This window comes from Anguilla anguilla, chromosome 8 (assembly GCF_013347855.1).
Source record: "Anguilla anguilla isolate fAngAng1 chromosome 8, fAngAng1.pri, whole genome shotgun sequence".
Classification (NCBI taxonomy): Eukaryota; Metazoa; Chordata; class Actinopteri; order Anguilliformes; family Anguillidae; genus Anguilla; species Anguilla anguilla.
The window spans coordinates 45,301,284-45,316,391 of record NC_049208.1 but is presented as its reverse complement, the minus strand read 5'-3'; the positions used below and the strand labels follow the sequence as shown (position 1 = coordinate 45,316,391).

The window sequence follows — 15,108 nt, the reverse complement described above, 5'->3', positions numbered from 1 at the left end:
TACACCTTATACTGATTGTAAAATAAAATTTTAAAAGATCTGAGATTTCCCAGGGTTCCCTCTTCCTCTCTGTGTATTCAGCCTGTCAGCACTACCTCCATACATCGGTTCATTCTATGGATTGGATTTATCTTACACTTATCTTACCCCCCCCCCCCCCCCCCCCGCCCATCATGGTGTGGTGAGCGTTTTGTGACCCTGGTCTGCCTGGTTGTGCCCAGGTGCCGGTGGTCCAGAACTCAGGCTCCTCGGTCCAACCCTCCCCCCTGCACGGCTCCCAGGGCCTGGCCAAGATGCCCATGCGGCCTGGCCTCCACACTCAAGAGCCCCAGAACCTCCGCACTGTACAGGTGTGTGTGTGTGTGTGTGTGTGTTTGAGTGAGTGTGTGTGTGCGTGTGTAGTGTGAATGTGAGTGTGAGAATGTGTGTGTGGTGTGCATGTGTGTATGTGTGTGTGTATGAGAGTGTATGTGTGTGTGCATGCATGTGTGTGTCGTGTGAGCGTGAGTGTGAGTGTGTGTGAGTGTGTAGTGTGTGTGCATGTGTGTGTAGTATGAGCGTGAATGTGAATGTGGATGTGAGTGTGTGTGTGTGTGTGAGAGAGTGCGTAAGTGTGCGTGCATGTGTAGTGTGAGCATGAGAATGTGTGTGTGTGGGTGTGAGTGTGTGTGTGTGTGTGAGAGAGTGCGTAAGTGTGCGTGCATGTGTAGTGTGAGCATGAGAATGTGTGTGTGTGTGTAAGTGTGTTGTGTGCGTGTGTGTATGAATGTGAGTGAGTGTGCGAGTGTGAGTTTGTGTGTGGGACGGAGTGTAGCACAGTGGGTAAGGAACTGGGCTTGTAACCGAAAGGTCGCTGGTTCGATTCCTGGGTAGGACACTGCCGTTGTACCCTTAAGCAAGGTACTTAACCGAAATTGCTTCAGTATATATCCAGCTGTATGAATGGATACAATGTTAAAAAAATGCTATGTAAAAGCTGTGTAAGTCGCTCTGGATAAGAGCGTCTGCTAAATGCCTGTAATGTAATGTAATGTGTGTGAGCGCGAATGTGAAAGTGTGTGTGAGCATGTGGAGTGACATGTGTATAAATGTGAGTGTGAGAGAGTGTGTGTGTAGTGCGTGTGAGAATGTGTTTGTGTGTGTGAGCGTGTGTGTGCGTGTGTGTGTGTTTCTGTGCATCTGTAAACATAACTGAATGGTTTAATGGTGTTGTTGGGTTTGATTTGTTTAATAAAAGGTTTCCACATATATTAGGAATATGTTCTGTTTTGAGCTCAGTCCGCTGGAGCTGTAATGGTCTTGGTTGAGTGATTCTCAATACTAATGTGTCTGCTCCCATCTAGTGGGCACAATGGGTAACGACACGTTCTGGAGTGTAGAATCGTGTCCTTACAAATCGAATCAGTTCCAAGTGTAGTCATGTACATTGTACAAATTCCCTTTTCTGTTTCTGTTAAGATCAAGGAAAACATTTTAAGTTTAATTATTGTAGTATTTCTCCCTATGGATTTATTTTGAACACATTTTATATACAGATATACTTCATATAATTCATATACACTTAAGTGGCAGTCCTAGATGAGTTTAATGCTATATTCTGTCCATCATTATGTCATTCCCTATTTTCATGTATAGTTGTGTATAATACCTATAATTTAGTATTTCTTGTTTTTATGTTAATTTCGTCTTCGTGTCTTTCCGCAGGGGCATACAGTGATCAGGTCGGCCGCCAGCGCCGCCCTGCCCCAGATGATGATGTCACAGCGTGTCATCGCCCCGAACCCCGCCCAGCTTCAGGGCCAGCGGGTGCCCCCCAAGCCTGGAATGGTCCGCACATCCTCGGGGGGCCTCAACAATGCCATGGGTTACCAGCAGGTACGCTGGCATGTGTGTGTGTGTGTTACAACCTGGAGGCTGTCTGCACCCCAACGTTTTGTTTTAACACTGCACCCATTGTGCCCTCCATTGTTAATGTGGGAAATGTTGAAGGAACGTAACTGTATGGACCAGGCTGTGGTGTCACATAAAAGTAAAGTATGTGCATTTGTGTGTGTGTGTGTGTGCGCGCGCGTGTGTGTGCATACGTGTGTGCATACGTGTGTAATACAGGCCTCCAGCCAGCAGGTGGCAGCCTCCCAGCGCTCCAGCTCCTCGGCCATCTACATGAACCTGGCCCACATGCAGGCGGCGGGTGGGGTCGGGGTGGGGAGTGTGGGCGGGGTGGGTGCAGTCAGCCCCTCCACCCTCCCCAGCCCGGGTGTGGGGTCTCTGGGGGACCAGGTGAGCAGCCAGGCGGCCGCCAAGCTGGCCCTGCGCAAGCAGCTGGAGAAGACCCTGCTGGAGATCCCGCCCCCGAAACCACCGGCACCCCTCCTCCACTTCCTGCCCTCTGCCGCCAACAGCGAGTTCATCTACATGGTGGGCCTGGAGGAGGTGGTGCAGAGCGTCATCGACAGCCAGGGTGAGCTGCGGCGCTGATCCCAGATCAGCTGGGTGGGACACAGGGAACAGTGTGAATTGGGATTAGTGCTGATCCCAGATCAGCCAGGGTGAGCCGCGGTGCTGATCCCAGATCAGCTGGGTGTGACACAGGGAACAGTGTGAATTGGGATTAGCGCTGATCCCAGATCAGCCAGGGTGAGCCGGGGGGGTTAATGCTGACCCCAAATCTAAAACAAACAAATTACATTACATTACATTTATTTGGCAGACGCTTTTATCCAAAGCAACATACAAAAGTGCATTTCATGGTCATAGACAACTGCTAAACACAGGTTCAGTAAGGTGCAATACTTATTTTGTACAGCTATTTCTAGCCAGGAACACAGTTTAGTTCACACAGTGAATGATCCAAGAATTTGAGTTTAGCTTCTCGACAGTTTACTGCATACTATATGTAACTTGTTTAGCAACATTTCATAAGAATTAACACATCACCCTTCTTCACTTGAAACACGTTCTTCTCATATGTGTCTGCAATCTACCTCCTGCATGTATTCAACCGCAAAGCATTATGGTCCTTGAAGGAACGTGAGACAATAAAGAACAGTCTAAGCAATGCTACCACCTTGTGGTAATTGCATGTCTTGCATTTTAATAACATCATAACATCAAATGAGTAAATATCCATTTTGAAAATACAACTCGGTAGAAACAATATAAATTGGGACTGATGTTGCGTTAGTTCCAATCCCAAATCAGCTGGGTTGGACACAGCAACTGTGTGATTTAGCATTAGTACTGATCCCAGATCAGCTGGGTGTGACACAGGAACTGTGTGATTTCGGATTAGTACTGATCCCAGACCAGCTGGGTTGGACACAGGAACTGTGTGATTTAGGATTAGTACTGATCCCAGATCAGCCAGTAGGGCAAATAAAAGATCCATCTGATTGAACGGTTAAGAGCAGACATTGGAAGGAAATTCAGAAACGGATCAGTCCCACTCCCCTCTTTCACGTAAATGTCTTGTGTACCCCTCCACCCTAGCTGCTCCTTGCTCTACCTGGGGCGTGAGTGGTTGCTTTCCTGGGGGGGGGCGGTGTGTACACAGGTTTCAGTTTCCAGCTAAACATTTCATTTCTGGACCCAAGAGCAGTCATATTGTTCTGTCGGGCATTTAACAAACAAAGCTCACGTAATCGGTGTGATTGCAGATAATTAAATTATTAAGAACAGAGGTCGGCATGCGCTTCGGAAACTGCAGCATCTGAGCTTGCTCCACCCCTTGTGTTCTACATCACAACGACCTTTGACCTCTGTCACCCGTTGTCCAGGTAAGCTGCGGGGGGCGCTGTCCCGCATGGAGCCCTTCTGCTGCGCCCAGTGCCGGACCGACTTCACCCCCCATTGGAAACAGGAGAAGGGGGGGCGGATCCTCTGCGAGCAGTGCATGACGTCCAATCAGAAGAAGGCTCTGAAGGCCGAGCACACCAATAGGCTGAAGAACGCCTTTGTGAAGGCCCTGCAGCAGGAGCAGGTGGGAGGCGCCAGGGGGGTGGGGGAGGGTCTGAGGTTGATGTTGGGATTTGGGATTTTACCCGACCCGAGTCCTGGAAAACCAGAGGGTTTGCTGAGGTTTGTTTTCATCCCTTAATCAACCCCTTCGGAGGGTGAATTATGCATGCGATCAAGGCAGAAAATCCAGGTCCAGAAAGTAAAAGTCCTCCCCAGTATTTTTGTTCCGATCATCTGGATTTGCTAATTAACAGTTTTTCAGCCAGGAGGTAGAAGTGATTGGTGAAACCAGCTGGGCTGAGCTCGTGGGTAGAAGAAACACATGGCAGGACTTTTACTTTCTGACCCCTGGACTTTCCACCTCTGATCTGCTTTAGTTTGTGAATAAGGTCCTGGGGAAGCCAGCTGACCAGGTTTCGGGTCTATACGAGGGCCTGGGCTGAGGACCCCTCCTATAGTTAATTGTTCCTTGTGTTGTGTGAGCGGGGGGATCCCCAGGCGGGATCAGAAAAGGGTGTGATTGGCTGTGCCTGACTGTGGCCCCGCCTCTCTGTGTGTGTGTCACAGGAGATTGAACAGAGACTTCAGCAGCAGGCGGCCCTGTCTCCCAGCTCCGCCCAGACCGTGCCCAGCGTCAGCAAGGCTGAGACCATGATCCGACACCAGGCGCTGCGACAGGTGAGAGCCCCCCCAAATGCCCCCTCACCCCCCAAAACGCCCCCTAATGCCCGACCCCTAACGCCCCAAAATGCCCCCTAACCCCCACCCCCTTACGCCCCAAAACACACCCTAACGCCGCCCTGCAATGCCTCTTTCCCTCTTAAAATACCCCAAACCCCCTAAAACACCTCCTAATGCTTAAACCCCAGCCTAACACCACAAAAATGACACCTAACGCCCAAAATACCCCGTTCTGGCACAAACTGTAACACACGGGTGTGTTACATGCATACGTGCAACCATGTGTGTGTGTGAATACACCTACGTGTCTGATATTTTATGTGTGTGTCCTTGTATCGTGCTCTTTGATTGTCTATAGTGCGTAAAGTTTTTTTTGGTGAAAGGGTTTAACCCCCCCCTCCCCCCTCCAGGCCCCCCAGCCCCAGGCCTCTCTCCAGCGAGGCCTGTCCAGCTCCGCGCGTGGCGTGCTGTCCACCTTCGCCCAGGCATCCCAGCTGTCCGTAGCCAGTGGGCTGATGGGAATGGCGGGGAAGCAGCAGCAGCAGCAGCGCTGCGGAGGGGGCGGGGCCAGCGGTGGAGGGGGCGGGGCCAGCAGGTCACAGCATGAGAGCCGGCGCCAGCTCTACAACATCCCTGGTGAAGGTCTCCCCTGGCAACCACTGCCCTACGTCTCCCCCGGAAACCGCTCCCCAACATATCCCTGCCCTCAACCCTCTATCCAGTAGCGCAGACTGTAGTCCCATTTCACTCTCCCTCTGTCCCACATTCTCTCACTTCTCCTTTTCTCTCTTTTTCATCTCTCCTCCCTCCTCCCCCTCTTCCTCTGTCCTGCTCCCAGCATCTCTACCTTACTCGTTATCATTTCTTTATCTCCCTCGTCGTTTTTTCTGCCATTTCCCTCTCTCCTTCCATCTCCCTATCTGTCCCTCTCCCTCTGTCTCTTCCCCTCTCTCTCTCTCCCTCTTTCCCTCACTTTCTCAGTTAAATTTAATTCAGTCAAAAGTTGGTGCTTTATTGGCAGAGCAACCAGAACACACAGAGAACACACATGTAAAGTGTGCCATTTAACATCAGTCTGACAGTGACTGTACTGTTCAACATATTACAGAACATTTACATAGCATTGCACATATTTATACAGCTGGATATATACTGAAGCAATGCAGGTTAAGTATCTAGTGTCCTACCCTGGAGTCGAACCTGTGAATTTTAGGTTGCAAGACCAGTTCTTTACACGTTACACTACACTGCCACCCACATATAGATATACCAGTGCTGTAAACACAAACAATAACAATGATAATAATACTTATAATGCCTCTCTTTCCTTCTCCCCTCTCTGATAGGGCTGAACATTTCCTACCTGAATCCAGGTGGGGTGGGCGGGCACAAGACCTCCAGCCTGGCAGACAGACAGAGGGAGTACCTGCTGGACATGATCCCGCCCCGCTCCATATCGCAGTCCATCTCTGGGCAGAAATGAGCCCTGCCCCCTCCCACCAAGACCACACCCCCCACCCCTGTGTACCCTGCCCCTAACCCCGCCTCCCCCATCACTCATAGCAACGCCCCGCCCCTGGTGCATTGCTGTCAGTGTGTCCACAGAGCCCACTAACCCATCTGAACAACACAATCAGCAAGTATAAAAGCTGCCAAGCTGTCAGTGAAGTTGCTTTCTTACTAGCAAAATCATCATATAATTGTTATTAGTATTATTATTATTAGTGTTATTATTAGTATTCATATTACATATAACCTTTATCGTTATTATCACTATTGCTTCTGTTTCTGTTCTTATTACATTTATTATTATGCTAATTGGTTCAATTATCTTCTATTTTTATTTTTTTTGGGATGGGGGCAAAAGTGTCCCAAAATTAAGTTTCAAAAAATATATATTTAATGTTTACTCCAGCCCCACACCCATTTTCCCGCTCGCACCTCCCTTCTCCTTCCCTCCCTTCTCCATCAACAGGAATTTTCCTGGCTGGATTATAAAATTTATCATTTAAAAAACAAACAAACAAAAAATTTTAAGTTTGAGGAAAAAAGCGAATTTGCCAGCTATTTCCTGTGGGTTGTTGAAACTCCCTGCGGCTGTTGGAACCTATGGAGCAGCACTGTGCGCCATAGGGTCTCTTTTGGCCCCTCTGCGTCTTCAAGGCCCTGGGGAACTCCAGAGAATTCTACAGCCCCCTCCTTCTGCGTCCGCACAAGAGGGCCTTTCCCACAGAAAAACGCATGTCACCTCGGCCCACTTTACCGATCTCAGTGGAACCGTGAAGACACGGCCAGTGAAGGTTGGCACATCGGTCCACTTTCAGAAATGCGTAGAATCTCACTGTTCCGGACCCGTGTAATCCGGACCCCATCGACGAAACAACTTTCGACCGAGGATATGCCAACGTGAACACAAGAATGACCGCCATGGCTGGACACCGGCTCGCGTGAAATGGAACACGTCACATGTAGGCAACACCATAGGTGCTAAAGGCAAATAGGCTTTGAGGTACCACCAAGGCTGTGGTCTATTCGCATGGCAACTGGTTGAGAGAGGAGGGGGAAGGTACTTGTTACTTCCTGTAATTTGTAGTTATAATGTTCGAACGGTTTCATGTCTGGCACGGCGCGATTAAACGGAAAGTGGTGTTTTTTTGTTGTTTTTGCCTCGAGACCCCCTTTTTTCCTGTTTTTTGTTTATGTTGTCCTTTGCATGTTTTGACTGATTGGAGAAGACTCGAGTGAGGGCAGAGAAAGAGAGAGAGCTGGTTAATGTCGGAATGGTTTTTTGGCTTCAATCTGGGCTCTCGACCTTTTTTTTTTTTTTTTACGGCGGCGTCTCCCGTAGAAACCGTTGTGTGCCTGAGAGGTACTTTCCCGGGAGACGGTAATTTTAAACTAATGAAAAAAAGAAATCAATAAAAATATAAAATATCTATATAAATTATATATAGATGAAATATATTATTAAATGGATTTATCTATAATAGCAAGTCATGGATCAATCATCCTGTATGCACAGGAGAACCCTCCAGCGGCACTTTGTTATGAAGAGTTGAAAAACGGAAAAAGGAAATGTTACATTTCACAGGTTTTTGAGGTGGGTGGATACTACCCTGTTGTCTACTAGAATTTGGAGAACTAGGGTTTCTCCTTTCGCAAATTGTTATAAATTATCATTTTTTAAATCCACCTTAATTATTTTGATGTTTTATCAATCCAAACACTTATTAAACTGGATGGAGAGTGAGAGGGAGCTGTTGGAACTGGACTGCTATTGGGGAAGAAAAAAAGTTTCAAACTTTTCCCTCTAACATTAAGGAAACTTAAGCACTGCAATGGTAGCTGGTTACCTGAAAAGGTACCGCTAGATAGAATGCCCCCCAGGGGCTGAGCTTTGGTCAGTCCCACAAGGGTCTGTGCCTGGCAGTTGGTTCAGATGGCCTGGACTCTGGAGGCAAAGTGCTTTAATGCTACAGTCTGTGAGGCTCGGTGCTCGATGGGAGGTAAAATAAAATAAGAATAAACGGCAGTATTCAAGCACTGAACAGTATTACATTCAAACTGGATAAACCAGTCACCAGGTCACTGAAAAAACACCCAATGCCGTCAGGTGGAGGGGGTCGTCTCAATGGCTTTTAGGCTCTTCGTTCTTTCTGTAAAGCTTACATTGTTTGCCGACCTGGTTTCTGGAACTGGTGATTTAAATGTCAGTTGGTACAGTTCACAAAGGTGGTGGGGGTGGGGGGGCGTTATGATCAAGAGATGTCTGAGGAGGCCTGTGGTCGCATGGCAATAAATCGGTCCCTTATTCTGCTGGATTACCTGTCCTGTTTCGTGTAGCTGCTGCTGGCTTTATTTTGATCAGTGCTCGTCACACCTGATGTCCCAAGTTGGGCGGGGCTAAGGCTGGGTTAAACTGGGCATGATTGCCACTGCCTTTGATCATCGGAGCCCTTTCAGGCCCTGGACAGCAGCAACCAAAAAGAGTGTTTGGCTGCAAAAGTGATTTTTTTTTAATTAATCTATTTTTTTAAATGTAATGTAATTTTTATTTTTTTATTTTCTTTTATTTTTGGCAGGTGGAGGATGTTAATTGTGTCAGTAATGTGACGTACCGGTACCACACTTGACAGCCCCACCCGCTACGGTAGGGGTTCCAAAAATGTCAACGTCCAGAACCCAATTAATGGGTTTTTTTAGGACCCACCCCCACAGTGTCATCTAGCCTAATAAGTTCAGACACCGGAGAAGGTGAACAAAATGCAGTACATTTTTACGGATGACGGTGTAACTGCATGTGCCATCACCAGTAGGCAACTTTTGATTTAAATAATTCCTTTGGACAGGGTCAAAGTATGCATGTTACTACCCATCTTGGACCCACACCACCTCCACTGACTCCTGGCCCACACCACCCCAGTGACCATCCGTCCACTATTTTGGAACACCTAATCTCTGGCCCATCTTAAGATAGCCGGTTCCAACCTCAAAACTTGGGCTGTCCCGGCAAGCGGCATCTCAGAACTCGATACACAACTTGGAAGTCGCCAGGAGAGTAAATACTTGTGGGCACATTTGATCCGCAGGTGCAATATTTAAGAGAAGTGGGGAAGTTTACACTCTTGCGAGAAACTTTTTTTTTTTTTTTTTTTTTTTTTTTTTTTTTAAACATGTCCCCTGTTTACGGTTGGTTAAAGTGGATTGCAATACAATTATGTTCCTTTTAAATCTTGGCACGGGGAGGAGATTTAATTCTCTCTTGATGTTAAATTGTCTTGTTTCTGAGTCAACATTGCAAAGACTGACTTGTATATTGAAAACATCTTTCTCTCTATCTCGCTCTCTTATAAACTATGCTAGAAGCATCCGTGTACCTTAGTTTTAATATCAATCACAAAAAAAATCAAAAGATATCGGGAAAAAAAGGTTTTTAAATGTCAATTTTTTTAAGGTTTTAAATATTTTTTTAAAAACGTCTTTCGCTGACTTCACGATTCAGTTCAACAATTTGTTTTTCTTTTTTATTTGTAAACAAAAATTGTATGAACTATGAAATCAAATGACATGATATTTGCTAGGTCAGAAGTAATAATGACTTATTGTACATAAGCTTTTTTCCTTGGATTTAAGAAAAAAATTAAAATAAGATGGTTGTATATTGTGTAGAAAATCAAACAAAAAGCCATGAATATTGTGAAGCGCGTCATTTCGTTTTGTGATCACTGTGTATTAACTTGTAAGAAATGTGCAAAATGTATGAGATTATAATTCTCTCTTTGTTTTTGTTTTTATTAGCGATAAACGCATTTTTTGCCCTTACTGTATATTTTTGTAGTTCGTAGTGTTAGTAGAGGATTTGATCCGTATCTTAATAGAAGCTTTGAAACATTTCATGGGTAAATATGCGTGAACAGTACTTTTATTTTATTTTTTGCTTTGCGTCAATAATGGTAAAGTTAAAACACGGTTAATTTTGCTTAACAAATTGCCCGCGCAGTTGTGAGGAGTGCGGCTGGGGAGGGAAGGGAAGTCAAAGGAATAAGACGCAGTTTAAGATTTTTCCCTGCTAAGTTTGGAAATGATTTATTGTCCAGTCAGGGAAGCACATCGCCCGTATGTTAATGGTAGGCAGTGGGATTTCTGAAGAAGTGCTAAATTCCCATTGTGCCAATTTAGGTCAGTTAGTAACCAGACAGTCCTTAATTCCCATTGTGACAATTTAGGTCAGATATTGACATTAACTGTCCAGGGGGAAATTCGTTGCAGATATAAAATATCTGTAAAATATATTGCTTCGTAGCACCAATACAAAAAATGTAGGCCTACACTTGTGCTATGTATGTGCATGCTATTTCTCGTGACAAAATTTCAGTAGCCTCCATCTGAGTAGCCTATACCTTCTAAATTTATGACGGCTTAATGACAGCTATCAAATGACAGCTGTCATTTCAGTGTATCCATTTGAACTGACATGTTTGTTGTCGTCTATGAAGTCACTGAAATTCCTTGCTAAGTGCACTTGCCATTCACACTAAATCTTTCCTCAATATGTATATTTTAAGCGGCTAAGGGGATCAGGGAATGGGGTTAGAGAATAAATCGAATTTGATTCTAAGCAACAAGAAAAAACAAATAAGCGCTTTTATAATGTTTTACTTTTTATTTTGAACATTAATCCAAACCTTTTGCACATCCTTGATATTTAACTGTCTAAAAAAACAAAATGAAAAGAAAAAAATTAATGCTGTTTGAATACTGCCAGTTGATTAATAACGATTATGCATTGACTGAAAAAATAAGCTAATTTTGGAGGAAATAACTTTGTAATATTTATCTCTTGCAAGCTATGTTTAATAAAGGATGGAACAGTTTACAACTTGAGTGTGTTTATTGTGTTTAAGGCGATTCAAATATAATCACTCCTGCCAGACAATTCTAGTGCTGCAGAGTCACGGCGATGACTGATTGAACAAGCACGAAACTGTCCAGACCCACGGCGCAACTTGGCGAACTATATTTTTTGGTTGATTTTACACGCTCATATATGGCAGTTGGTTCTCTTAGAATTCTGACTGATAGCCAGGTCAATATTTTCACTGGAGACTTGATACCAGAGGTGGGTAACCCGGCTTCAAAGAGTAAAAAAGACTGACCATGTATTTGCTCCACCACCATGCACTAAACCAGCTGACTCTAATTAGCATAACTCTTCAGCATGATAGGAGACCTAATTATTGTAATCAGCTGGTTTAGTGCATGGTGGTGGAGCAAATACATGGTCAGTCTTTTTACTCTTTGAAGCCGGGTTACCCACCTCTGCTTGATACATCCCGCCTTATAACTTCAAAGTCCCAGGTCATTTGTGAATGGTTTAAATGGATTTTGAAAATAGAAACTTCATGCTACAATCATGTTAACGGCGTTGAGTGTACTGTGAAGTTTAGGTAGCAAACAACAAGGCTGAATCCTTTAGGCATAATTTACATAGAAACTATACGCTCAGATCGCCTAGTTTGACTTTCAGAAAATATGTAACTTTAAAAGATTTAATTCAATCTTTTACTGGGACTTTTGCCGTTTATTGAGGGTGTGACAGAAAATTTTGGTGACTATAATCGAATGTTTTTCACATTTACCACTCGATTGAGCAAGTAGCCTACCATTCACAGTACATTTTTATGGGTTAGTGCTGTCAGATTGTGCTAGGTACTTTATATTAAACTTGTACGGCGATCAATAAAGGCTAACGGCACAATACCACTTCTACCACCATTGTAATGAACCAGGGCCAGATCTAGAAGTGGGCAGGGGTGGGCAGTGCCCACCCAAATTTCTGCTGTGCCCACCCAATTGGTCAACTTTTTTCTGCCATTTGAATCTGCCAATCACTTTTATTTCATTCGCCCCATCAGAATTTCCTGATTTGCTTGTTGGACAGGATAAAATGGTAAATGGACTGCATTTATATAGCGCTTTTATCCAAAGCACTTTACAATTGATGCATCTCATTCACCCATTCACACACCAACGGTGAAAGGCTGCCATGCAAGGTACCAATCAGCTTGTTGAGAGCAATTAGGGGTTAGGTGTCTTGCTCATGGACACTTCGACACGCCCAGGGCGGGGGATCGAACCGGCAACCCTCCGACTGTCAGATAACCGCTCTTACTTCCAACGGTATAAACAGTAAACAACAGAGATGCCTTAACTCCGATATCATTCTGCGGAGCATTTGTAGTCGCCTGTGACAGTGTAGGAGGAATATTAGCTCATTCTTATTAAAGCTTATTTAATTTCTAATTTATTGTTGCTGTAGTTTGTTGTAATGTTGTGTTGAATAAGGGTCTTTGCTGGTAGTGGTTTAGTTTACTAGATAAATATCTAGCTAGCTAGCTAACGTTACTGTTAGCTAGCAAGCACACTAGAACAGTATTTAACATTTGACAGTTTGCTAATGTTAATATCAGTGCTCACAGGATGAAATGTGTTATAAGATGTTGATATTTGACCCTACATCCAACTACAAAATTGAAATCAATCAAATTCTTAATGCTAGGTTACAAAACAAATGGCTTTCTGATCAGGAATTTAAATATCTCTGTGAATCACCCTACCATACCTGTACTATATGCATTGCCTAACATTCATAAATTCCTTGAAGATCCTCCTTTGAGGCCTATAGTATCAGGCATCGGCTCTCTTACTGAGAACATATCTCGTTTTGTGGACTTTCATATTTACCCCATAGTTAAGCTATTACCATCATACTTGAAAGACAATACAGATTTTTTTAGTGAATTTACAAGCATTGTCAAACAGAGATGAAGGTGACTTTTTATTTACATTAGATGTTGGTTCTCTATACACCTCCATACCTACAAATACTGGCCTGGAGGCTCTGAGATTCTTTCTTTCCAATCTTGAAGGTAGTGTGCCTACTGAGTTTATTATCAGTCTCACTCAATTGGTGCTTACAAAAAATTATTTTCTCTTTGATAAAGATTACTACTTGCAAATACATGGCACTGCCATGGGGACTCCATTAGCCCCCAACTATGCTAATCTGTTCATGGGAAAATTTGAACTTGATTATATTTATGAGAACAAATATTGGACAAAGTATATTGATGCTTGTTTTATGATATGGAACGATTCAGAAATCAAGCTGATGGAATTTGTTAATTACATGAATTGAAAACAACCATCTATTTCCTTTTCAGTTGAGAAGAGCCCAGAAGCTATTCACTTCCTGGATGTATTAGTCACTAAAAAAGGCAATTCCCTTGGTACTACGGTATATAGAAAGCCCACTGATAAGAATACAATTTTGTCAGCTGACAGTTATCACCCATTACCATTAAAGAAAGGGTTACCTGTGAGTCAGTTACATAGGCTTCGCCGTATCTGTGACACTGAAGAAGAATACGACAAACAGAGTTCCTTGAGTGTTCTTGTTCAAGAGGATACTCTGAAGTATGGCTTAACGACACTAAACAAAAGGTCAAAGGTCTTGAATAGAAATGACCTGCTAAATAAAACACAGAGTAAGCAAAAAAAAGACATTCTCTGTTAACTATGTTCTGACTTACAATGACTGTTCTAACAAAATTAGATCTATCGTAAACAAGCACTGGCATTTTTTATCCTCAGACACCACCTTAAATCCAACCTTTCAGAGCCCCCCACTATTTACTTATAAAAGAGCAAGAAATTTGGCTAATATGCTAGTAAAGTCAGACGTAGTTAAAGAGAAAAAACAAGCTTTTATAACTGGTTGTTTCCCTTGCAGGAGCTGTGCATCTTGTAGTAACATGATGAAAGGACATCATTTTGTGTGTCCCCAAACATCTGGATCTTATAAAATTAAATCTTGTATTACTTGCAGTACAAAAGGTGTAATCTACATATTGAAGTGTCCCTGCCCCAAGGTGTATATAGGTAAAACTACACGTGCTTTAAAACAACGACTTAGGGAACATAAATCCTCTATAAGATGTGATATCACCTCACCTGGCAAGGCACTTTATAGAACAGGAACACTCTATTAAAGACCTTCAATGTTTGGGTACAGAAAAGGTAACGCCAGCCCGCAGGGGAGGTGACTTTGAGAAAAAACTACTCCAAAGAGAGGCCTTCTGGATATACAGACTCAAATCTGTGTCACCAGGGGGCCTCAATGTGGAGCTGGACCTTATTCCTTTTCTTTAGATCTCTGTGTATGGCTTTTATGCCTGCTTTTTTGTTGATTTAGATTTTACAGTGTATAACCTGAATGCATTTGTGATTGAGGGGGGTGATAAGTAGGGTTGGGTACCGAAAACTGGTACCTTAATGGCATCGGTTCCTATATGGTCAGCACCGACCAGACTACACAATCACTACACAAATTTTAGTGCCTCGTTTTGGTGCCACTTTTTAGTCCCTCCAGGAAATCGCAATCTTGCGATAGCAATAATGAATGCAAATTCAATCAAACTCCGCAATATTTACGCGGGCTTGCAATTTTGCTAAATTCCCGTGATTTCTCCGCATAATTGTCCAAATCCAGAGCCATATAAAGAGCCGTATATATGCGTTAACGCATATAAAAAATACGCAGTGGTCATAAAGAAATGCATGACAAAATGGTTAGAGAAAGTAATCATAAGTACTTATCTGTCACAGGAGTCTTCAATGATGTTGAATGGTGATCCATTTTGTTAGTAAATTTGCTCTCTGATGAAACAATATCTTTGTTGGCAGACAATCTCTGTTATCAACACTGCTATCTAGCATAATTAGCAAGCATAGCGTAGCTCGACCTGTGTAACGTTACTTGTTGCTCCGCTGGGAAAGACTGTTCATCACTGCATACAACTTGGTTTAGGCTACTCCAAAAGTCAGTTCGGAAACTTTGTATTAAAATAACTCCTCATTTACTGTTAGCAAGGCTCTTCAACCTCTCCTCTCGTCAAAAAAAAACAAACA

General features: G+C 43.7%; 1 protein-coding gene across 1 annotated transcript in view; it reads left to right on the top strand.

The window, feature by feature from the left end:
- The window catches only part of gatad2b (GATA zinc finger domain containing 2B), a 53,522-nt gene extending 42,505 nt beyond the window's left edge, over positions 1-11,017 (top strand). Inside the window, 7 exon segments of the mRNA XM_035429925.1 lie at positions 222-350; positions 1,705-1,875; positions 2,110-2,461; positions 3,777-3,979; positions 4,525-4,635; positions 5,049-5,274; positions 5,985-11,017. Of these exon segments, the coding sequence (XP_035285816.1) occupies positions 222-350; positions 1,705-1,875; positions 2,110-2,461; positions 3,777-3,979; positions 4,525-4,635; positions 5,049-5,274; positions 5,985-6,121 (1,329 nt within the window). The 3' untranslated portion in view covers positions 6,122-11,017.
- Positions 11,018-15,108: the final 4,091 nt, after the last annotated feature.